The sequence below is a fragment of the Neofelis nebulosa genome, chromosome 8, assembly GCF_028018385.1.
Source record: "Neofelis nebulosa isolate mNeoNeb1 chromosome 8, mNeoNeb1.pri, whole genome shotgun sequence".
Lineage (NCBI taxonomy): Eukaryota > Metazoa > Chordata > Mammalia > Carnivora > Felidae > Neofelis > Neofelis nebulosa.
This window is the reverse complement of record NC_080789.1, coordinates 107,613,951-107,639,452: the sequence shown is the minus strand read 5'-3', so window position 1 is coordinate 107,639,452 and position 25,502 is coordinate 107,613,951. Positions and strand designations below refer to the sequence as shown.

At 40.8% G+C, this 25,502-nt stretch overlaps 1 protein-coding gene across 50 annotated transcripts in view; it reads right to left on the bottom strand.

Moving 5' to 3' along the window:
• The window catches only part of CACNA1C (calcium voltage-gated channel subunit alpha1 C), a 752,159-nt gene that overhangs the window by 224,595 nt on the left and 502,062 nt on the right, over positions 1–25,502 (bottom strand). For all 50 annotated transcript variants that reach the window (XM_058744174.1, XM_058744178.1, XM_058744176.1 and 47 more), the window contains exon 5: positions 21,853–21,992. In XM_058744174.1, the coding sequence (XP_058600157.1) occupies positions 21,853–21,992 (140 nt within the window). The remainder of the gene's footprint in view (positions 1–21,852; positions 21,993–25,502) is intronic.

Genomic DNA, 25,502 nt, shown 5'->3' with positions numbered 1-25,502 from the left:
GACCTTATTTTTGCAAAATTGTTTTTCAAAATAATTTGAGAAACTTGATGATGTTATCTTTCTCCAGAGAGGATTCATATTTGTTTTTGTCAGGCATTTTTGTCAAGTTTCAGAAAAGAGATTTAGAGTATTTTGTTCAGCATTTCTAGTTGTCCTCAGCAGGACAGTTGATCCAAATTACCTCATGTGCCATTTCAGAAAGTAAAAGTGACCTGTACTTCTTAAGGAAGAAACTACCTAAGCAAGTCCTCTCATTATAATTTTCCCTACTACCACCATGCCAGATCCAGGTAATTGGGTCTTTGGATACATGGGCATATTAAAAAGGTTTGGAAAATCTCTGCTAATCAAATTCTTAGTGCCAGACCCTGGATAGAACTTTCTGGAGTGAGGTTTCTGTGGACTGACTGTATACAGAGTGAAATACCTGATAATAAGATTAAACAGGAGGGAGTGATGGTTAGGTTACAGTCACTACTGTTTCATACTCCTTCTTTCAGAAATGTGTAAAAGGTGCAGAAATAAAGTATCTCCAGGATTTAGATGGCAAATGAGATCTACTCACTGTAGAGTTATCAAGTTGGATCAGTTACTAATTACTAATCATGATTATATCTCTTTCTCCAAGAAATACTATTATACCTAGGAAACTCACAGCTTTCTCTTCCCTAGCTGTTCTTGAGGTGAAGTTTAACAAAGAAACAAGCTTGTTTATTGATGCCAACTTATGGTGACTCTGTACACTAGAATCAATCTTTCTATGAAACTCAAACAAAATGTTCTTAGGATTCTAGACTTACTTATTTCCCTCTCTGACCCAAATAACTAATGAATCAATAGTGGCTTTGGCACTTATCAAATTTTCTATAGAGGGAAAAATTTGTAAGCATTATGCTTAGTGTTTTGTTCTGCTTTGTTTAAAGAGATTTCAGATTTACTGGAAAAAAATGCCAGGCTATTTTTTCTTCTGCCTCCAATAGCTGTGTGACCTTGGCAGTTATGTCACATTTTGGGTCTAGGTTTCAATATCATTAAAAGAAGGCATTGCATGAGAAGAAATTGAATGTAAAATTTGCTGGGTTACTTTCTAAATATCTTAAGAAAGATTTTAGTACCTTTTCTTCTTCCAACTACCACAGTGCCTTATATACAATAAATCCTCAACAAATGTGTGACAAATTAATATGTAACTTATATAATATACAATTATATATTACATAATAAATAATATCATATGGAATTTATGTAATGTTTGGGGAATAGTTTATATCTGCTAAAATATTAGTCATTGATTTTGAGATTTAAAAATCAAGTATACTTCCATTCCTAGCCATTTTAGAGAAACTAGTAGCAGATGAACCCTTCTACCATAAACATTAAAAAACTGGGCAAAAATATAAGAAGAAATTATTTTCAGAAAGTGGACATAAAGCAGCACAGGGCTATAATCCCTGAGAGAATTGAAACTCATGATGTAAACACCATAATTCTATGACTGGGAACAATTTTCTCATTGTAGCAGCAAGAGCTACAGTTTAAGCAGACAGACCACTGCAAACCAACTGATGTGAGAAGGTAGAGATCAGATCAGAATTTGGGCAGTTGTAGTAGCTGTGGGGTGACATCAGAGAGGAGGCAGATAGGTAGATAAGAGGCCCTAGACGTTTGTGTAGGAGTCCCCTGTGTATCCATGGCTTAAGGCTGGGTCATACAGCCTTAAAGTGTATAGGATGCCATTCTGGCCCTGAAGAAAACTGAACAAAGCTTCAGGAACCAATGAGATAATAGATAATATAAAATGGCCTAACATAAGTGTAACTGGAATCTCAGAAAGAGAAGATTAGTCAATATTTCATTAATGCCCTGGGAAACTAATTGAGACAACAGAAGGGGCACACCTGGAGTAAGTAACTTACCCTACAGTGAGACCCGCTCCTGATAAAGTCTAAAAGGAAGCTTTGACAAGATCTGAAAGGCAAATGAAACTTGGAGGTTGAAAGGCTTTGGCTTTCAGTTTGCACCAACAAGCGAAAAGCCAAGCCTACAAAAGTTCACAGTGATCAGTCAGTAAATGAACTGCCTGCTGAACAATCAACATTGTTAGCAAGATGACATCAATACAGTTCTTTTCAGCATATTCATAATTCCAGTATTCAGAAAAAAATCACGAGCTATATAAAGAAATAAGAAACTGTGATACATAATCAAGAAAAACCATTCAACAGGAAACTTTTTTTTAAAGTTTTTTTTTTATTTTGAGAGAGAGAGAGACAGAGAGACAGAGAGAGACAGCGAGAGATAGAATCCCAAGCAGGCCCTGTGCTGACAGCTTCAGGGCTCAATCTCATGAACCATGAGATTGTGACCTGAGCTGAAATCAAGAGTCTGACGCTTAACTGGCTCAGCCACCCAGGTACCCCTCAAAAGGAAACTTAAAATGAGATCTCTCAGATGTCTGACTTAGCAGACAGGGATTTTAAAACAGCTTAAAAAATGCTTAAAGAATTAAAGGAAAATATATTAAAAGAATTAAGAAATATATTGTCTTAGAAAGAGAACAGAGAGGGAATTTCACAGATAAACTGAAACCATAAAAAGAAATCAAATGGAGATCATATAAATGAAGAGTAACTGAAATGAAAAATTATTGAATACATTTAATGAAGATTAAGACAGTAGAAGAAAAAGTGAGTGAAATGGCAGAATAATCAATAGAAAATTCAATCTGTGAAACAGAGAAAAAAAACTGAAGAGAACTGAACAAAGCTTCAGGGATGAATGAGATAATAGATAATATAAAATGGCCTAACATAAGTATAATTGCAATCCCAGAAAGAGAAGATATCTACCTATCTATAGATATATATATATAAAGTTCAAATACATATATCTGTATCTATCTATATATACATATCTTTTCTTTCTTTATCTATCTATATATACATATCTTCTCTTTATATATATCTTTATATCTTTCTATTTATATATATATATCTTTATATCTCTTTATATCTCTTTATATATATGTATGTATACATGTACATGTATACATATGTGTATGTGTGTGTGTATATATATATATATATATATATATATATATATATATATATGAAGGAATAATGGCCTTAAATTCCTCACATTTTAATAAAGGCTTCAAGTTATGAATAAATCTAAAAATCTCAGCAAACTCCATGCAGGAAAAATACAATGAAAACCACAACAAGGCACATTGTAGTCAATTATTAAAAACCAAAGTAGAAAATTTAGAAGCAGTCAAGGAAAAAAAGAAACATGCAAAGGGAGAACCATGATAAGAATATCAATGACTTCTCATCAGAGACAATGGAGGCCAGAGAAAATGAACAATATCTTTGTAGTTATGAGCAAAAAAAGTGTCAAACGGGAATTCTATATGCAGCAAAAATATTCTTCAAAAAGGGGATGAAATAAGAACATGTTAATATAAACAAAAGCGGAGATAATTCTGTAGCAGAAGATCTGTGTTATATAAATCCTAGGGGATGTCCTTCAAGGTGGGGAAATGATACCAGAAGGAAAACTTAGATCTATAGAAAGGAATGGAGAGCACTAGAAATGGTAAATAAGTGTGTGAATATAAAAGACTATGTTTATTTTTTCATAATTTACTTAAAAGACAACTGACTGTTTAAAGCAAAAAATATTAACACTGTAGGATGTGGTTTAAATATATGTATGAGTAAAAGGTGTGTAACAATCACACAGGACAGGGGTTACTGAATATAAATTATACTTCATTAAAGTTAACTTTGAAAAATAATGTTTATTTATTTAGAGAGAGAGAGAGAGAGAGAGAGACTAGGAGAAGGGCAGAGACAGAGGGAGATACAGAATTCCAAGCAGGCTCCAAGCTGCCAGTGTGGAGCCTGACATGGGGCTCAAACCCACACACCATGAGATCATGACCTGAGCTTAAGTCAAGAGTGGAAACTTAACTGACTGAGTCACCCAGGTGCCCCATTAAAGCTAACTTTTAAAAATCAATTGTAGAAATTCCCCTTCCTTTAATGAGTCTAATGTGGAGCCTAAGGTAGGTAGAGAGTTGAACCCAGGAATACTAGCAGCTAATATTTGTTGAATGCTTATGTGTTGAGCACAAGTATAAATGCTTTACAAGCATTTATATATTTAATCCTCACAATAACTCCGTGATATAAATGCAATTTGAACCCCTATTTTATAGATCAGGAAACTGAGGCAGATAGCTAATAATTGGTGGCTCTGGGAATTTGAACCCAGGTAATAGGACTCCAGTGTCAATGTCCTCAACTACTAATTGTCATGAATCAGCAAGAGGGAACAAACCAAGAATAACAGGTACATGGGGTTCATGTCCTGTGTGTTGATCATTTCATGGGACACTGACTTCACTGTATCTTCATTTTCTCCCCCCTCATTTTTCTTTCTAGCACTTATAAAGCATGGGTCACTTGTAAGCCTAAGTGGCCTTTATTATTATCATTATTTTAAATTAGGTTACAGTCACCTTGCTTCTGGCTGTTATTTCATGTTTGGGGATCTCCAGAAAAGGGCAAGGCACAAAAGAGAATCAATCATGGAACTTCCTGAATTTACGAAGCTCTCTTCTGTGAGTTACACCACCTGCCACAGTCCTAGGCACATTCTCAGTGCTTAATAAATATTATTGACTTACTATAGGACATATTCTCCCACCTCTGGCCTGATTGCTAATATATTGGGGGCTAAAAGAGTGAAGGGATTTGCCACAGGTCATGCCCTGTCGATCACTACGTCTAGAACTAGTGATTAAAAAAAGAAATTCTTGGGTTATTGCTGTTCTATACCATTGAAGCATAGGATGATACTGCTTAGAAGAATTTTAGGGTTAATACAGTTTAACCCTTTCATTTCCCAGATGAGGAAAGTGAAGATCAAATTTAAATAATATGATCACCTCACTGGCCAGACTTAGATCCCTGGTTTTTTCACTTGTAGACCCAGAGCGCCTCCCACTTTCTCACAAGTCTCTAGGCATCAACGATACTATCCCTCATCAGCCTCTGTAACCAAAGGGGTTCATCAACCATCAAAACCTAAATAAACCAGCGCTTGGAACTATCAATTGTCCTCAATCTCACAAGCCATATGGAGCACCCTGATGGGAAAACTGTGCCCTCCTCCAAACAACAGAGACCTGAGTCCTACAGGGAATATTCCTGACTTGGAAAATCATCTGAACCCATCTCTGTTCATTACTCTGGGAGAAGCACTTGGGACTGTATTTGCTTATCTATAAATTAGGGATAATGTCCCTGCCTTCCTGGACCACTGGGCCGATTAATCAGCCAATACAGCTTGTAGAGTATGAAAGGCTTGCACTGATGCTGAATATTGCTTTTAGTTGGTGGTAACCCTAACATTTATCACCACTTACATTTTGTTCTTAAATCAAAAAGGGACATTTTCATCACTGGGGGAATGTCTGTGCACTTTAGTAAATATGAAAAGTTATTGTGTGGTGAGATGCATCATTCTTTGCCATTATTATTTTTTGAGCTGCTGTATGTAGAACACCAAATAATAGAGATTTCTCAGTGTAATCAGGTACTGTTATTGATTTTTCAATAACTTCTCAGTAAAACACCACAACAACAGGCACTGGAACTTTTGAAATATGCTCATTATTTAAATTAACTTGCTTTGCTGCATTTGGGTCATCTTCTTTTTCTCACTACCTGATGCCATGGCTCATCATAATCCATAACATCTCTCTTCAAGAGGTGGATTTAAAAAACTCATTGTTGCTAGAAGCTGGTAGGGGCTTTAGAGGTAAAACCTCATCCCTGTCCATGGAATACTCATCACTAATCTCACTTTGTAGATAGAGAAACTGAGGCAATGTGTGAAGGAACAGAGAGGTTGGCAGCAGAGCTGGGACTGTAATTGTGACTCCAACCTTCTAGTCTAGGGACCTCTTCAGAGGCATCTAAAGCAGAGGGGTCAAGAGTTCCCAAATCAGAGGAGGGGGGTGCAGTAGATTCATGCTAGGTGATGTGGAAGAGCGTGGGCATCAACTCCTAGCGGTCTTGAACATGAAAGGTTTTGTGGGACTGAGGCAGGATGTGTGGGACCGTATTTTAAATTCTCTTTTGTTTCTGGTAGGCAAGGCCTGCCAACACCAGGGAGCTGACTTCAGACCCCTCACAGCAAAGCAGGCCGGCCAACCTGTTTGGAATGTTAAGAGGCCATGCTGTCTGTAGCTGTCTTCCAGAGGGTCTGCTCCACCTTAACGAAGACATGCCAGCAGTTTGACTGGAAAGTGGAGGAGGCACTGACATCCTCTCAGGCTTCCTCTTGGGGTGGCTGTGAACACAGGTGTGTGAGGGAGCTCTGTAAACTCCAAAGACTATACAAACCAGAGGGTCCATCATGACTCCTGTTAGTCTTCTTACACATGGTATAGGAATTGAGTCCTATCTGCCTGCCACCAGGTAGCTGTGTGGCCTTGAGAAAGCCATTTAAAATGGCTGGCCGCAGTGTTCTCATCTGTAAAATGGAAACTTGGCTGGACCAGATAGCTAATGTCCTTTCCCACTCAGACATTCTGGTTCAGGAATGGCACCATGAGAGGAACACAGGGAACAAGGTTTCCTGTTTTAGTGTAAGAAAAAAACCAAAGAAACAGTGGCAGAGGAGGGACCTAGAAGATGCGGCAGAAAGGATTTCTGAAAGGGACAGGAGTGGGACTGGACAGCTCTGGTCCAATGAGAAGTAGAGAGAGGGATGGACTTAGGCGTGAGCCTCTGCACATGCTCCTGCCCTTGTATGAAGTACAAATGGTTTAAGTGGTTTAAGGTCCCCCATTTTGGTTTCAGGTTCCATGACATTTAAGATCACTTTAGGAAAAAAGAGACATAAAGACACAGAACAAATTAGAAAGTGAGGGGAAGAAGAGGGCCAAGTCCAAGGAAATGAAAGGGAAGAGAGAAGCAGGGTGTGGAGAGGCAAGAAGACCTGCTACCGGCAAGGGCTACCAGCTGGTGCAGAGAGGAAGAGAATGGAAGAGGGAAAAAGATGCAGACACCAGGCAGTTCAGGCCCTTCAAGTTACAGGTAGAACAGAAACCCAGACAGAACTGACCTGCCCAAGGTCCCCGAGCTAGGTGGGGTGAAGGCAGGGCTGGAATCTGAGTCTTCAGGCTTGAGCTCTTCCACATCACCTGCAACATGCTGGCACTTCATGGGATTGTCACATTAACCAGGAGAAAGGGAGGTCTGGGAAGATGATGACAAAGGAAAGAGCGGGGCGGGGGGGTTGGGGAGAGAACAAGGTACATTTGAGCCTCTGTTCGGACTCACGGATCTTCTCTGGGACTCAGTTTTCAAAATCTGTAAATTTCAGAGGCTGACTTAATTTGAAAGTATCAGCTCTAGACAGACTTTCCTTCATCAAATCTGGGATTGTGAGGTGTTCTTAAATCCAGTGAGGGAGCTTTTGCTGGGACCATCTCTGGTACCTGAGCCCTCCTCCTCCCTAGCACAGTGCAGGTATCCCCCTGGGAACACTGTCCTGGGTGCTGTAACGGTGACTGCCAATCCACTGTGGCTCAACTTACCGAAGAACAAATTTCAGGCAGGATGGCATAACTGCTTTTGAACCATCAAAGTGTAAAAACACTCAGAAAAGTTGTTTTTAGCAGCTCTAATATGCCCCCAATGGGTCTGATTAACTGGCAGTGTTTGCTAATCAGTGTGGCCAATTTCACAGTTACTAATCCCCAGGAGGGGAGAACTCATTCTGGGGGAAAACTGCATTATAGAATGAGTGTGGTTCACCTGGGTTCTTGGGCACTCAGGTGAGTTTTTAACTTTTGCAGCAGGAAGTTTTAAGTCAAGAATCCACTCTATCAATAGCAATAAAAGCAGCATGTTAAGTGGGTTGGCTGCTCTGGTCTGATTCTGACCCTAGCTTTGCTACTGGCTAGCTGTGTCCAGGGTGGGTTAATGAAGCTCGTTGGAATCAAGATCTGCCATTCATTCTGATACTCTTTGAGGAGATTTTCAAGGCACTTTGCTGTGTCTCTGCAGTGCAGCCTTTTGAATGTTTCCAGTGGAGAGGAACGAGTAGAGTCTGTTTAGAAAACTGCCTTACTGGCCTGGCATCCAGGACTCAATGTAGTTTGCTCCTTGCTGACCTTCCTTACCTGGTTCTCACTACTTCCTCCTCTGTGGCCGCCTGGTCCACATGCATGGACCCATGTGCTGGCCTGCGTTGGTAACCCAAATGAAGTTTTCACCCCAAATGTCCTTTCATCTCCATCCCTATCTCTTCTACCAAAACCTTAAGGCTCATTTCGATTACTGTTTCCTTCATAAAACTTTTCGGGACTGCCACAGTCCCTGGAAAACTCACCCCTTGAATCTACTTCATTATCATACATAATGCCTCTCTGGTATTTTTTGGTCTCATGTTGCTATTTAACTCTTAAATATTCCTGGCCATTTATTTATTTATTTTTATTTAAAAATTTTAAAAAATGTTTATTTATTTTTGAGAGAGAGAGAGAGAGAGAGAGAGAGAGAGAGAGAGAGAGAGAACAGACTGTGAGCAGGGGAGGGGCAGAGAGAGGGAGACACAGAATCTGAAGCAGGCTCCAGGCTCTGATGAGCTGATGCAGGGCTTGAACTCACGGACAGTGAGATCATGGTCTGAGCCAAAGTCAGACACTTAACTGACTGAGCCACCCAGGCTCCCCTATTTATATATTTATTTTTAAATATTTACTTTTAAATATTTATTTTTTGAGAGAAACAGTATGAGCAGGGGAGCAGGGGAGGGGCAGGGGGTGCAGAGGATCTGAATCTGGCTCTGTGCTGATAGCAGAGAGTCCGATGTGGGGCTTAAACTCACAAACTGCAAGATCATGGCCTGAGCTGAAGTCAGATGCTTAACCGACTAAGCCATCCAGGCACCCTTAAATATTCTTTAATGTTTAAAGTATATATGTTGTCTCGATAGTGATTTTGTCATGTACTTCTATTTTATGTGCCTCATGTAATATAATGTGATGTGATATAATTTAATGCAACCACTACCATTTAACTGAGCACTTACTATAAGCAAGCACTGTTTATTTATTTATTTATTTATTTAAATTTTTTTTTTCAACGTTTTTTATTTATTTTTGGGACAGAGAGAGACAGAGCATGAACGGGGGAGGGGCAGAGAGAGAGGGAGGCGCAGAATCGGAAACAGGCTCCAGGCTCCGAGCCATCAGCCCAGAGCCTGACGCGGGGCTCGAACTCACGGACCGCGAGATCGTGACCTGGCTGAAGTCGGACGCTTAACCGACTGCGCCACCCAGGTGCCCCAAGCAAGCACTGTTTAAGTGCTTTGTATGCATTAACTCATTTAGTTGTTCTAACAACATATGAAATAGGTTCTGTTATTATTTCCATTTTACAGATGAGGAAGCTAAGGCACAGAGAGGCTTAGTAACTTCCTTAAGGTTACAGAGTAAGTCAATGCAAAAGCCAGGCAGTCTGACTTATATTCAGAACCACTATGTCTTGTCTCTCCTGGTACCTTCGATATGGTATCCAATCAACAGATACTTGTTGGCTGATTGGTGTTGATTATGGTCCTTACTGTTCTTTCTCACTTCTCAATTAGGAAGCAAACCCTTGTTTAATACCCAATTGTTTTCTATTCCATGTGATTCCAGAAATGACACTTTTAACTGAGGAAGAGCTAATCTTACAAAAATTCATACCATAGGGAAAGCATGTCCCATAAAAAGTCTCTAAAGCATTCAAGTATCTTAACAGATGGGGATAGTATCCTCTTTATCTTTGTGTCTTTAAGGCCTTACTTAGTGCTTGGCTTACAGAAAGTGCTCAATAAATGTTCATGGTGAATGGATACTGTTTTCCAAGGCTGGTCTTGCATGGAGGTCACTGTTCAATCCTCTCCATCGTCAAGTCCAGTTGGCTGCTGAGAGTTTTTGTCAAAGACCTCAAAAATCAAAAAAACACTTCCTCACCTCCATCTCTCTGTCTGCTCCCTTTATTTAATCTACTCCTGAAAGTTCTTCTCCAGCAGGGCATATGATATTACATGGAAAGGAGGAAATGACCACAGACAAATGCACTTTTATATACATTGCAAATATTTAATCATAACCCTCCATGTTATTGTTCACATTCATTGTATAACATTTATTGTTCCATATGGCCTATCCTTTGGTACAATATGCATGCCTCACAGTAATCCTGCTGTGGGTAAGTGAGGCCTCACAAGTAGTGGCAAGTGATTTTCTTAATTGTGGAAGTCTTGATGAAGCAAAATGGACAAATCTTTTGATTACACAGAATTTCACTGAAAGAGTCAACTAATTTTTACATCCATAGTGAAGTCAACTCTGAAAACTTACAGCCTTACTGTGTATAACTCTAGGGCCACAGTCATTCTCCTTACTTTTAATAATTTTCTAGAATGCTCCTCCTTACTTACCCTTCAGGATCTACCTCAAATGCTACCTCCTCCAAGAAGTCTTCCTGATTCTTTATCCCCACTCCCAAAAGTATAGAACCCCCAAAGCATACATGTCACAGAATTGATCACATCTTAAGCGTTTTTTTTTTTTTTCTGAGGCAGGGGGAGAGCACTCTCCAATTTTTGTTCCATACCATCATTTCTTTGAACATCTTTTATTCTACATTTCAGTCTCTTTGAAAACATACTTGGCATTGGAATCATTTCTGCATATGCTGTAATGGCTAGCAAAATCTTATATCAAGTGTGCACTCAGTAGGTTTTGTTGAACAAATTAATATGTGACTTGTAGCCTCACAATCATCTCTCTCATTCCATAATCTGTGATCTTAAGATTTCAGTGACATTTAATACACATATGGACATTTAAAAAATAATAATAACTTTTTGGACTTAGAGTTACATATTCCACAAATCATCCAACTTATCTGTTGTAAGAAATAACACATTATCTACATATCACCTATGTGTATGTCCACATATCACACAGCTGTCATGAGGATAAAATAAGATAGAAGAACAAACACCCTTTGGAAATGCTAAATAAGGCTCACAAATGGGAGGCCTTTTAGCATTAGCATCATTTAAGGAGCCTGTTAGTTCTTAGTAACTGCTGTGTGTAGCACTGGCCGTGAGACACCTGCACAATGCCAGCCATTCATTCTACAAAGACTTATCTGGCACTGCAGATGCTGAGGATACAGCAGTGAATAAAACAAACAAAAGTTGTCCTCATGGAGGTTATATTCTCATGAGGCAAAGGGCAGTAAGTAAATAGTGTGACAGATGGTGACAAGTGATGTGGGAAAAATAAGGCAGGGAAGGGGCACAGGAAATGTAAGGTTGCTAACATGGGCGGGGACAGCAGGCCTCTCGGGTAAGATGACATTTCTGCAGAGACTGGAGGTGGTGAGCAGGCCAGACCAGCAGAGGGCTGGGTGAAGGGCATTCTGGACACAAGGAACATCAAACCCAAAGGCCCCATAATAGTAGTGGGTTTGGAATGTTGGAGGCATGGCAGGAGGTCACTGAGGCTGGCAAGGAGGGACAGAAGGGAAGGGTGCAGGGAGATGAGGTTAGAGGGGGAGAGGGGTGAGACCATGTAGGCCTCTGTGGGACTCTGACTCTCACTCAGTGAGTTAGGGGAGACTTGGAGGTTTCTGAGCAAAGTGGTGACATGTTTTGTTTTTTGGGGCTTTTTTGTTTTGTTGTTGTTTTTTTTTTTTTACAAGGACTTGCATTTTTTTTTAAATTTTTTTTTTTTCAACGTTTTTTATTTATTTTTGGGACAGAGAGAGACAGAGCATGAACGGGGGAGGGGCAGGGAGAGAGGGAGACACACAGAATCGGAAACAGGCTCCAGGCTCTGAGCCATCAGCCCAGAGCCTGACGCGGGGCTCGAACTCACGGACCGCGAGATCGTGACCTGGCTGAAGTCGGACGCTTAACCGACTGCGCCACCCAGGCGCCCCAGGACTTGCATTTTAAGAAGACACTGTTGGCTACAGTGTTAAGACTAAGCTATGGCAAAGGGCAGAGATGGAAACAGAGAATCCAGTTAGAAAGCTATTCTAATAATCCAGTCAAGAGGTGTCAGTGGCTGGCATTGGAGGTGGTAAGAAACAGTGAGTTTCTTGAGGGGATGGCTGATAGGATTTCCTGAGGGACTGGATATAAAGGGTGAGAGAAAGAAATAAGTCCAAGATTTTTTGCCTGAGTAACTGGAAGGATGAGGTTGACATTTACCAAGACAGGAAAGACTTTGGGACGATTGGAAGTTCTGTTATGGATGTGGTAAGTTCAAGATGCTTAGACATCCAATTAAAAGAATGGAGTGGGCAGGTAGGTATATAAGTCTGGAGTTTAGAGGAGAAGTCTGAGCTGGTGATATACAGTTATTAGAAGACATATAAGTGATAGTTAATGCCATGAGGCTGGAAATGAAAACCTGGAACCAACTGTCCCTTAGATAGAGAAGAGGTCTGAGGATTAAGCCTGTAGCTCTCCAATGTTAAAAAGATGAGAAATCAGCAAGTCATTCTGATAAGGAAAATCAAATGAACTGAGAAAGAATGGTGTCCCAGTAGCCAAGTGATGACAAGGGATGATCAGCTGTATTCAATGCTGCAGCTAGGTCAAGTACAATGGCACCAGAGAACTGACCACGCTATTCAGTAATGTGGAAATTACTAGTGGTCTTGACAAGAGATGTTTTATTGCAGTAATGGAGGAGACAGCCTGGCTGGTGTGGATTTAAGAGAGATCAAGAAGACAAGAATTGGAATCAACAGACAGAGGCAACTCTTTGGAGAAGATCTGCTGAAGTGTAAAAGAAGACACCCAAAAGTTCTAAGAAATGGAAGAAGGAGGTATTTGTCTAGGTTTGTAGTGGTAGGAGATATTGCTGACATTTTCCTGGATGATATCAACCAAACTAGCATGGGCACTTATTCACCTTGGTCTACATATTTTATTATTTAAACGTCACATAGGTACTTTTCCAGTGAGAAAGGGTAACGGGCTGGATTAGCCCTTTCTTTAAGCTCCGAAAAGAGCTACTGTTTTTATTGGTGACCCATGGAAAACAAGACACAGGTGTTAGCCCTATGCATAAGCCTGAAGCCACCTGCACGCCTGCCCACAACTGCAAAACCATCTCAGTGTGATCATCTTTAATGACAAAGATAATCTTAATGGATTACATAGCAGGTAATATGAGGGCCTTATATTTGAGGTATCATATCATGTCCTCCTCTTCTTGATGACAGAATTCCAAGGAATTCCAAGGAATTTTCTGACCATCACAATACAGTTCTACCATGGATTAAATGCATATGGAGATGGGACACTTTCTTTAGAAAGCTTCTTCTATAATGAAATCCTAGCTACTATATCCAATCTAATTTTCCTTTTTTTTTTTTTAATTTTTTTCAACGTTTTTTTATTTATTTTTGGGACAGAGAGACAGAGCATGAACGGGGGAGGGGCAGAGAGAGAGGGAGACACAGAATCGGAAACACAGAATCGGAAACAGGCTCCAGGCTCCGAGCCATCAGCCCAGAGCCTGACGCGGGGCTCGAACTCACGGACCGCGAGATCGTGACCTGGCTGAAGTCGGACGCTTAACTGACTGCGCCACCCAGGCGCCCCTCTAATTTTCCTTTTTAATGCACTGTTTAATGCAGTATGAGTGACTCAACCATATGCATCTCTAATTAAGAATTTCTGTACTGGAGTTATTATTGTAATTACTTCTGTTAATAACAGTCTCCTCAATTTCTTTGTGTTAGATTGTACTATTCATTCACAATTATTCACCCAAACTTCTCTATAGGTACAGTATACTTCTGTGTCACATTATCTTTGGGACAAAGATAGCACTGTGACTTGCTTTGGCCCCTGGAATGTGAGCAGCCATGATATAAGTCATATTTGAGCAAAAACCTAAAATATGCATGTGTGGTTTAGCTAATTGCCCCCTTTATGAGCATCTGCCCCCTCTGCCATGAGAAAAACATGGCCTACCTGCTGGATGCTTCTTCAACCTGTGCTCTGGAATGAAGTAGCATACAGAACCCGGTCAAACCCAGAGCCTAGCTGAGCCCAGAAAAGCTGCAACTGATCAACACCCTCATGTAACATGACCAGGTATAAATGTTTCTGGTTTTAAGTCACTGAGACTTTGGGATTGTTTGTTCCTACAGCAAAAGCTGACTGATATACTCTTTTTAGACTGTCAAATTCCTAAGTGAAATAAACGTATTTATTCTTTATGATATGTCCTCATACTGAGAACAATGCTCTGAAATTGTGGGCTCCTAATAAGCACATACATAAGAGGGTAAGATTTTTTATGTCCAAAGTTTGGAATCAGTTCATAATTCCTGTCACTGACACACTGACTGCACCATCATATTAATCTCCTTAAAATCATGTTCAGAATTATTCTCATCCTCCTTCTCATTCCTTGATTTTGATCTATTGAGTTATGCCTGATTGATCAAGAAAACCCAAAGAATTTAGGTTTCACAGAAAGGAAATTGGATCTTGGCCATCATATACAGTTGACCTTTGGATAACACAAGTTTGAACTGTGTGGGTCCACTTACACACAGACTGTTTCAATAAATATAGAACAGTCCTATAAATGTATTTTTTTCATATGATTTTTTTTAAATTTTGTATTTTAAAAAAAGGTTTGTTTTTTTTTTTTTTTAGAGAGAGAGAATGTGAGTACGGGAGGGGACAGAAGGAGAGAGAGAATCTTTTTTAAAATTTTTTTATTTTTTAACATTTACATCCAAATTAGTTAGCATATAGTGAAACAATGATTTCAGGAGTAGATTCCTTAATACCCCTTACCCATTTAGCCCACTCCCCCTCCCACAACCCCTCCAGCAACCCTCAGTTTGTTCTCCATATTTACAAGTCTCTTCTGTTTTGTCCCTCTCCCTGTTTTTATATTAGTTTTGTTTCCCTTCCCTTATGTTCATCTGTTTTGTCTCTTAAAGTCCTCATATGAGTGAAGTCATAAGATTTTTGTCTTTCTCTAATTTTGCTTAGCATAATACCCTTCAGTTCCATCCACGTAGTTGCAAATGGCAAGATTTCATTCTTTTTGATTGCTGAGTAATACTCCATTGTATATATATACCACATCTTCTTTATTCATCCATCCATCAATGGACATTTGGGCTCTTTCCATACTTTGGCTATTGCTGATAGTGCTTCTATAAACATGGGGCGCATGTGTCCCTTTGAAATAGCACACCTATATTCGTGGATAAATGCCTAGTAGTACAACTGCTGGGTTGTAGGGTAGTTCTATTTTTAGTTTTTTGAGGAACCTCCATACTGTTTTCCAGAGTGGCTGCATCAGTTTGCATTCCCACCAGCAGTGCAAAAGAGATCCTCTTTCTCCACATCCTCACCAACATCTGTTGTTGCCTGAGTTGTTAATGTTAGCCATTCGGACAGGTGTCAGGTGGTATCTCATTGTGGTTTTATTTGTATTTCCCTGATGATGAGTGATGTTGAGCATTTTTTCATGTGTCAGTTGGCCATCTGGATGTCTTCCTTGGAGAAGTGTTTATTCATGTCTTTTGCCCATTTCTTCACTGGATTATTTGTTTTTTGGGTGTTGAGTTTGATAAGTTCTTAATAGATTTTGGATACTAACCCTTTATCTGATATGTCATTTGCAAATATCTTCTCCCATTCTGTCAGTTGCCTTTTAGTTTTGCTGATTGTATCCTTCACTGTGCAGAAGCTTTTATTTTGATGAGGTCCCAGTAGTTCACTTTTGCTTTTGTTTCCCTTGCCTCCAGAGATGTGTTGAGTAAGAAGTTGCTGTGGCCAAGATCAAAGAGGTTTTTGCCTGCATTCTCCTTGACGATTTTGATGGCTTCCTGACTTACATTGAGGTCTTTTATCCATTTTGAGTTTATTTTTGTGTATGGTGTAAGAAACCGGTCCAGGTTCATTCTTCTGCGTGTCGCTATCCAGTTTTCCCAGCACAACTTGCTGAAGAGACTGTCTTTATTCCATTGGATATTCTTTCCTGCTTTGTCAAAGATTAGTTGGCCATACGTTTGTGGGTCCATTTCTGGGTTCTCTATTCTGTTCTATTGATCTGAGTGTCTGCTCTTGTGCCAGTACCATATTGTCTTGATGATTACACCTTTGTAGTATAGCTTGAAGTCTGGGATTGTGATGCCTCCTGCTTTGGTTTTCTTTTTCAAGATCGCTTTGGATATTCAGGGTCTTTTCTGGTTCCATACAAATTTTAGGATTATTTGTTCTAGCTCTGTGAAGAATGCTGGTGTTACTTTGATAGGGATTGCATTGAACATGTAGATTGCTTTGGGTAGTATCGACATTTTAACAATATTGGTTCTTCCTCTCCAGGAGCATGGAATCTTTTCCCATTTTTTTGTGTCTCCTTCAATTTATTTCACAAGCTTTCTATAGTTTTCAGTGTATAGATTTTTCACCTCTTTGGTTAGATTTATTCCTAGGTATTTTATGTTTTTTTGTGCAACTGTAAATGGGATTGATTCCTTGATTTCTCTTTCTGTCACTTCATTGTTGGTGTATAGGAATGCAACCAATTTCTGTGCGTTGATTTTATATCCTGGAACTTTGCTGAATTCATGAATCAGTTCTAGCAGTTTTTTGGTGGAATCTCTTGGGTTTTCCATATGCAGTATCATGTCATCTGCGAAGAGTGAAAGTTTGACCTCCTCCTGGCCGATTTGGATGTCTTTTATTGCTTTGTGTTGTCTGATTGCAGAGGCTAAGTCTTCTGATACTATGTTGAATAACAGTGGCGAGAGTGGACATCCCTGTCTTGTTCCTGACCTTAGGGGGAAAGTTCTCCGTTTTTCCCCATTGAGGATGATATTAGTGTTGGGTCGTTCATATATGGCTTTTATGATCTCGAGGTATGCTCCTTCTATCCCTACTTTCTTGAGGGTTTTTATCAAGAAAGGATGCTGTATTTTGTCAAATGCTTTCTCTGCATCTATTGAGAGGATCATATGGTTCTTGTCCTTTCTTTTATTGATGTGATAAATCACGTTAATTGTTTTTGTAGATATTGAACCAGCCCTGCATCCCAATCTCCACTTGGTCATGATGAATAATTTTTTTAATGTATTGTTGGATCCAGTTGGCTAATATCTTGTTGAGGATTTTTGCATCCATGTTCATCAGGGAAATTGGTCTATAGTTCTCCTTTTTAGTGGGGTCTCTGTCTGGTTTTGGAATCAAGGTAATGCTGGCTTCATAGAAAGAGTTTGGAAGTTTTCCTTCCATTTCTAATTTTTGGAACACTTTCAAGAGAATAGGTGTTAACTCTTCCTTAAATGTTTGGTAGAATTCCCCTGGAAAGCCATCTGGCCCTGGACTCTTATTTTTTGGCAGATTTTTGATTATTAATTCAATTTCCTTACTGGTTATGGGTCTGTTCAAATTTTCTATTTCTTCCTGTTTCAGTTTTGGTAGTGTATATGTTTCTAGGAATTTGTCCATTTCTTCCAGATTGCCCATATTATTGGCATGTAATTGCTCATAATATTCTCTTATTATTGTTTTTATTTCTGTTGTGTTGGTTGTGATCTCTCCCCTTACATTCTTGATTTTATTTATTTGGGTCCTTTCCTTTTTCTTTTTGATCAAACTGGCTAGTGGTTTATCAACTTTGTTAATTCTTTCGAAGAACCAGCTTCTGGTTTCATCGATCTGTTCTACTGTTTTTTTGGTTTCGATAGCATTAATTTCTGCTCTAATCTTTATTATTTCCTGTATTCTTCTGTTTTTGGGTTTTATTTGCTGTTCTTTTCCCAGATGTTTAAGGTGGAAGGTTAGGTTGTATATCTAAGATCTTTCTTCCTTCTTTAGGAAGGCCTGGATTGCTATATACTTTCCTCTTATGACCGCCTTTGTTGCATCCCAGAGGTTTTGGATTGTGGTGTTATCATTTTCATTGACTTCCAGATACTTTTTAATTTCCTCTTTAACTGCTTGGTTAGCCCATTCATTCTTTAGTAGGGTGTTCTTCAGTCTCCAAGTATTTGTTGCCTTTCTAAATTTTTTCTTGTGGTTGATTTCGAGTTTCATAGCGTTGTTGTCTGAAAATATGCACAGTATGATCTCGATTTTTTTGTACTTGCTGAGGGCTGGTTTGTGTCCCAGTATGTGGTCTATTCTGGAGAATGTTCCATGTGTACTGGAGAAGAATGTATATTCTGCTGCTTTAGGATGAAATGTTCTGAATATATCTGTTAAGTCCATCTGGTCCAGTGTGTCATTCAAGGCCATTGTTTCCTTGTTGATTTTTTGATCAGATGATCTGTCCATTGCTGTGAGTGGGGTGTTGAAGTCTCCTACTATTATGGTATCTCTATTGAAGAGTTTCTTTATGTTTGTGATTAATTGACTTATATATTAGGATGCTATCACATTTGGCAGACAAATGTTTACAATTGTTAGATCTCATTGGTCTATAGACCCCTTGATTATGATATAATGCCCTTCTGCATCTGTTGATACAGTCTTTATTTTAAAGTCTAGATTATCTGATATAAGTATGGCTACACCAGCTTTCTTTTGTTGACCATTAGCATGATAGATGGTTCTCCATCCCCTTATTTTCTTTTTAAAAAAATTTTTTTTTTCAACGTTTTTTATTTATTTTTTTTGGGACAGAGAGAGACAGAGCATGAATGGGAGAGGGTCAGAGAGAGAGGGAGACACAGAATCGGAAACAGGCTCCAGGCTCCGAGCCATCAGCCCGGAGCCTGACGCGGGGCTCGAACTCACAGACCGCGAGATCGTGACCTGGCTGAAGTCAGATGCTTAACCGACTGCACCACCCAGGCGCCCCAGCCTTATTTTCAATCTGAAGGTGTCTTTAGGTCTAAAGTGGGTCCCTTGTAACCAGCATATAGATAGATCTTGTTTTCTTATCCATTCTGTTACTGTATGTCTTTTGATTGGAGCATTGATTCCATTGACGTTTAGAGTGAGTATTGAAAGATATGAATTTATTGCCATCATGATGCTTGTAGAGTTGGAGCTTCTGGTGGTGTTCTCTGGTCCTTTCTAATCTTTTGTTGCTTTGGGTATTTATTTATTTATTTATTTATCTATTTATTTATTTATATATTTTCATCTTTTCTCCCCTCAGAGAGTTGCCCTTAAAATTTCTTGCAGGGCTGGTTTAGTGGTCACAAACTCCTTTAATTTTTGTTTGTCTGGGAAACTTTTTACCTCTCCTTCTATTTTGAATGACAGCCTTGCTGGCTGCATATTTTTCTGATTCAGCATACTGCCACTCCTTTCTGGCCTGCCAAGTTTCTGTGGATAGGTCTGCTGCAAACCTGATCTGTCTTCCCTTGTATGTGAGGGACTTTTTTTCCCCTCCTGCTTTCATGATTCTAGAGAGAGTATCTTTTTTTTTTTAAATTTTTTTAATGTTTATTTATTTTTGACAGAGAGAGAGAGACAGAGCATGAGTGGGGGAGGGGAAGACAGAGAGGGAGACACAGAATCCGAAGCCGGCTCCAGGCTCTGAGCTGTCAGCACAGAGCCCAACGCAGGGCTCGAGCTCACAGACTGCGAGATCATGACCTGAGCCAAAGTCGGACGCTCAACTGACTGAGCCAACCAGGCGCCCCTAGAGAGAGTATCTTAAGTAGGCTCCACGCTCAGTGAGGAATGCAACTCAGGGCTTGATCCCATGACTCTGGGATCATGACCTGAGCCAAAATCAAGAGTCAGATGCTCGACCAACTGAGCCACTCAGGTGCCCCTCCATATGATTTTTTTAAAAAGTTTATTTATTTTTTGAGAGAGAAATACAGCATGAGTGGGGGAGGGGCAGAGAGAGAGGGAGAGAGACCATCTCAAGTAGGCTCCACAGTGTCAGTGCAGAGCCCAATGCAGGGCTCGAACCCATGAGCAATGAAATCATGACCTGAGCCGAAATCAAGAGTCAGACACTTAACTGACGAGCCACCCAGGTGCTCCCATATGATTTTCTTAATAACAGTTTCTTTTCCCTAGCTTATTTCATTGTATGAATACAGTTTATAATATATATAACATACAAAACATGTGTTAACTGTGTATGTTATCAAAAGACTTCCGGTCAACAGGTTATTAGCAGTGAAGTTTTGGGGGGAGTCAAAAGTTTTATGTGGATTTTCAACTGCACAAGGTAAATGTCAGCACACCTAACCTCCACATTGTTCAAGAGTCAACTGGATACTATTTCCATTCCTAGATACCCTATAATGGTTAAGTAGAAAGACTCAGCTCTAAACGTGTTTGTGTGGCTTAACTCCATGTTCACTTTTGAATTTAAGACAGGCCACAAACCTTACTTAGGAGGTCCCACTGCAAAGAAAATAGTCTAACTCTTACCTTCAGTTATCCAGTAAATTCCTCTACCTTGTACCGAGACCACTGTAGACATTGTGCAGGAATCAGAGATAATATAAGGCAGAATTCTGGGCTTCCAGGGCTTAGAATGTAATTCAAGGGACCAAGTATATGTGTAAAAGTCTAAGACAATCAAGAGTTATATACTAGTTAATCCTTTACAAGAAGTTGTATGTATGGTGGGAAAGAGAGCTGGTTTGGAAATCAGGAGACCTGGTTCTAGTCCTGCTCTGTTGTTGGCTACTTAAGTTACTTTGGGAAGATCTTTTCACTCTTCTGTGCATGTACAGAAAGAATTGAACAGGTTACTATAAGGTCCTTCACACTTGTATGGTAAAGGTTGTGTTCAGAGGACCTCTTTGTTTTCCTGTTCCCTGCTCCCATCTCTAAGCTAGTCTGATTTCAGCCCAGTCCTAGGGACCTCCTTTACCTTTGAGTTATGGGTTAGATGATGGAGCTGACTTGAGAGGGAAAAATCTCGGCACACAAGTCCACAATTGTGCTCAGATCCCACCAACTCATCAAGGAGGAGTGGAAAGAGGAGCTCTTGGAAAGCTCACTTAACCCCAAGGAACAACTTGGGCTGGGCTTTGCTGGAGCAAAGCTGGGTGCCCGAAGCTGCTGTGTTAGTTGCCTGGGGCTCATCCATGGTGGTATAGGCTTCTGGAGGAAGAGCTTGAAGAGGAGCTGTCCAGGTGACTGCTATCCAGATACACAATAGACAATATCTCTCTGAAGCCCTTTTGCTTGATTCAGAGAGCTAAACACCCTCCACCCTCTGGCAAAACCAGTTCTACAAAGACAGGTAGCCTGTCCATAAATAGGGCTTCTGAAACCAGAAATGTCCCATTTGACATGAAAGAAGGAAAGGGTTGAGAGAAATGGCAAACAGAACTTTTTTGGACATCCACTGATGCTTTTCAGATTGTTCTTTGGAAAAATACAGAAAGTAGAGATAATCTCATAGGCTAAAATACCTTGCGAGCCTTGGGGATTAGCCTTCTCTGCTCACCTGGCTCCTTTGCTGAAAATGTATTTTAATTCCCAGCCCAGGGCCTTGAGGGGATTGCTCAGATGGCCAAGGGATTGCTTTCTCTGTTGTAGGCTGTCTTCGTTTGGCTGCGTGACTGCTGTGGATTTTTTCCAGGTGTTTAGAGGAGCTGGGACCACAGTGTGTCTTAATGGACTCATATCAGAGTTAGGTTCTTTAAAGCAAAGGAATTCATTTAAGAAAAGCCCTCTCTATTTATATGAAATCAGTTTTCTTTGCAAAGTGCTCCCGGCAATTCAGCAAAAGAAAGCAGAGGGTGGTGACAAGATAACACTGTAAACAAGAATAATGGCTTTACTTACTTGGGACTCCAGACACCAGCCGCAAGGGGCGCAGCACGCGGAATGCCCTCAGTGCCTTCACATCAAATCCAGCTCCTTTCCCTCCTAGAGCATTTGCACCGTCGGCTTTGGTGGCTTGTTCTAAAATTGCACTAAAAAGCCTAGAAGAGAAGAAGAGGAGAAGGAGCTGTCAGACTCTGAATTCTCTGAAGGAAGCCTGGGACAGCAGAGTTCGCAGGTGCCTCCAGCCTGGGAACCAGTGCCAAGGTGTGTGGGGGGAAGGGACTGTGACCATCATAAGATGACATTCCCTCAGTGTGGGTATCACCCAAGGGACATATCCACTGTCTAGAAAGGTCTGAGAGGGGATAGGCAGGCCATTTGTAGTCATAAAGCTGTGCATGAACACAAATGGCTTTGTATAAGCTAGGTGGCCTGCATAGAAGTGTAAAGCCACTAAAGTTTGCAGTAGTGCCTCTGTCCCTTTGTGGTGTCCTCTCCCCACTCCAGGATTCCTAAAGCCTGCCCTCACGTGGCCAGGAACCGCAACCTCTTTCCTCCCCACTTACTTTCTTACTCCTAACAATTCCCTTTTGATTTAAACTGGGCACAAATAAATGATAGCATAGAAACTGGTTTTGTGCTGCGGATATAAGGACGGGAAACTGACCACTGGCTTTAGTAACATGCAGACCACTTAGACTTTGAAACATCTGTTTGGTGGAGTGATGGGGACAATGTCTAATAGATATGGGTTCAAGAGAAGACAGCAAGAAAAGTTTGAGACAGCTCTAACACAACTATAATGCAAGCCACAAATTTGAGCCATATATGTAATTGAAACTTTCTAGATTAGTGCTGAGTGGCCATGTGGCTGGTGGCTACAGTATAGACAACCCTTCTAACGAGCTTTGCTGTCAAAGGTGGTAGAAGAAAAAAGATGGTTACAGGAGAGGGTGTGGAATCAAGAGAGTTGTGTTTGCTTTAATTTTTTTTTAAATGTTTATTTACTTTTGAGAGAAACAGAGAGAGAGAGACAGAGGCATGAGCAGAGGAGGGGCAGAGATGGAGACACAGAATCTGAAGCAGGCTCCAGGCTCCAAGCTGTCAGCACAGAGCCTGATGCGGGGCTGCAACTCACAAATCGTGAGATCATGACCTGAACCGAAGTCGGATGCTCAACCGACTGAGCCACCCAGGTGCCCTAAGTAGTGTTTGCTTTTAAATGGGAGATACAGCAGCATTTTTATATGTGATGGGAGTTATGTAACAGAGACAGGTGATCTGGCAATGCAGAAGTGAGGGAATAATTACTGGAAGGATTGATACCCTTCAGTAGGCAGGAAGGTATATCATGTACCCTGAGGGGTATTGGCCGTAGATAGGAGAAGGGATGGTTTATCATGGTTCTAGTAGGAGGGCACATTATAGCGGTACAGATGTTATCCTGATTGCACCTGTTTTCTCAGGGAAACAGGGAGCAAGGTCATCAGCTGAAAATGCAAATGAGGAGTGGGTACTGGAAGTTTGAAGGGTGAGGCAAAGGTATAAAAGAATCACCAAAGAAAGCAAAGAGTGAATGAGGAAGGCACATGTAGTAGGATTGCCAGATATCATCAAGGACCTATTTGAAGTTGGTGGTCATGAATGTAAAGTGAAACCCATTAGCTCAGCTTTAAGTTTCTCTACCCCTTTCAATGGCATAGCTTCAGGTACCAGATGGATCTCCATCTAGTTGTATTTGACTGTGGTTGGTGTTTTTCCAAATGAGCAAGGTAGATGAATAGAAAAATGAGGAAGTTGACTGTTCATGGTAGTGAGAGATTATGATAGGCTGGGCATTTAAGCTGGTTAAAAGGAGGACTGGACACAATGGGTGGAGGAACAGAGAGAATGGGACAGGGTGAATACATTGTCAGGGTCAAAGTGCAAGAGGGAATAAGCTGGAAATATGGGTGGTATTGTTTACAGAGTGGGATGTTTGGTTTGACATTATGGGGGAGGGCTCAGTTATTACTTATGGCAGGGATAGTGGCTATAACCATGGGAGTGTGCAGCTGGAGTCAGGATGGAGTCAGGGTCGCTGGGTGGGGAAGATATCAAGGAACCAAGAAGCTACTGGAGGGGCAGTAGCAATACTAAGTTTGGAGAGAATGGGAATGAACCAAGAGCTCATGTCTTCAAGGAATAGAGTCCCATAGAGGCCTACAGAGGATCCCATAAGGAGAAGTAGGAGTAGAAGGGTCTGATCACACACATTAAAACTGGAAGTTGCTAGGGAAGGGGAGGGGTAGCCATCTGAAAGCAGAAATAAGAGAAACACAGGGCCCTTCTCCTGACCTCCGGGTTGTAGAATAAGGCATTTGGGAGAGAGTGGCAATCTCTTGAGAGAATGCAAGGGAGGCAGGACTCTTGGGGGGAGTCAGGGAGTTAAATGAGAGGCCAGAGACAAAGCTGAGGGTTTAGGGCAGCACTTGGGCCATCTGCTCTGTAAATGAAGTTTTGTTGGAGTTCAACTACACCCATCGTTTATATATTGCTGTTGTCTATTGCTATTTTCTCACTAAAGTTGAATAGTTGGGACAAAGAGTACGTGGTTTGCAAGCTGAAAATGAGCATGTTGCCCTTTATAGAAAATGTTTGCTGACACCTGAATGGGCGATGGCTTGTGGGGAGCAGAGGGCACAGTGGAAAGGTTTCAGCGGGATGGAGAGGGAGAAGGGGTCAGAAGATGCAGAGAACCATGTGGGAATGGGAACCTGGAATCTTGGGCTTTTTGTGGTGACCAAGAAAATTAGGGGAAAGAAAAGACACACAGGGCAATTTCTGTCCTTTGTACTAGAGACGACCACCAATTCACTGTCAGTAGAGTGTGTGCTGAGTCATGGCCTGGGGTCAGGGGGAAGCCCAGGTATCAGACTGGGTCCCCACATCTGGCCTGAACTGAAGACCAGGGCAACTTTGTTCTTGAGGAATAGGCTTGAGCTCCTTAAATGACTCATGCCCCAGGGAACTAGATCTGAAAACAGGGGAGGCTGCAGCTAGGGGCCTAGCTTTGAAGAAACTCAAATCCAGGCAGGGCCCAGCAATTGAGGGAGTTGGTCTAGATTAAGGATTTCCAAACTGTGCTCCATGGATCCCCTGGGGATATCTTGGACAGCAAGGCCAGAGAAAAGTGGCTGGAACAGAGTGGCTTTCATGGGCCTTTGAGTAAGGCTTTAACAATGGGTTCTGCAGCTAAAAAGTTTGACAACACTGACTAGACCACATCTAAAGTCTTTCTTGGTCCTGTGATTCTTTCAGCTCAGCTTGGCAATTTGATGGTGTCATATGTTAGCTGGTGACATCCTGAACCCCAGGCAGAGTTGCCAGGATGAGGGGAGCGGGCTTCTTTCTCTGCAGAGAAATGTTCTTTCCACTGAAGTTTAGATTACTGAAATCTTAGAAAATGGAGACTAGTTTGCAAGTTTGTCAAACAGCATTCTAAATCCAAACCAGATTTGGTTCCTAGTATTTCCTGGAAGAAAGCAATATGCTTATTAGAGTACAAGTTGTTCACAAAATATTATTCATCGAAGGGAACAGAGGTTAGACAACTTTTTTCTCTTTTCCCTGCCCCAACTTGATGCAGACACTTTATTAAGTGCCTGATTTTAATTTTTAAGGGGTAG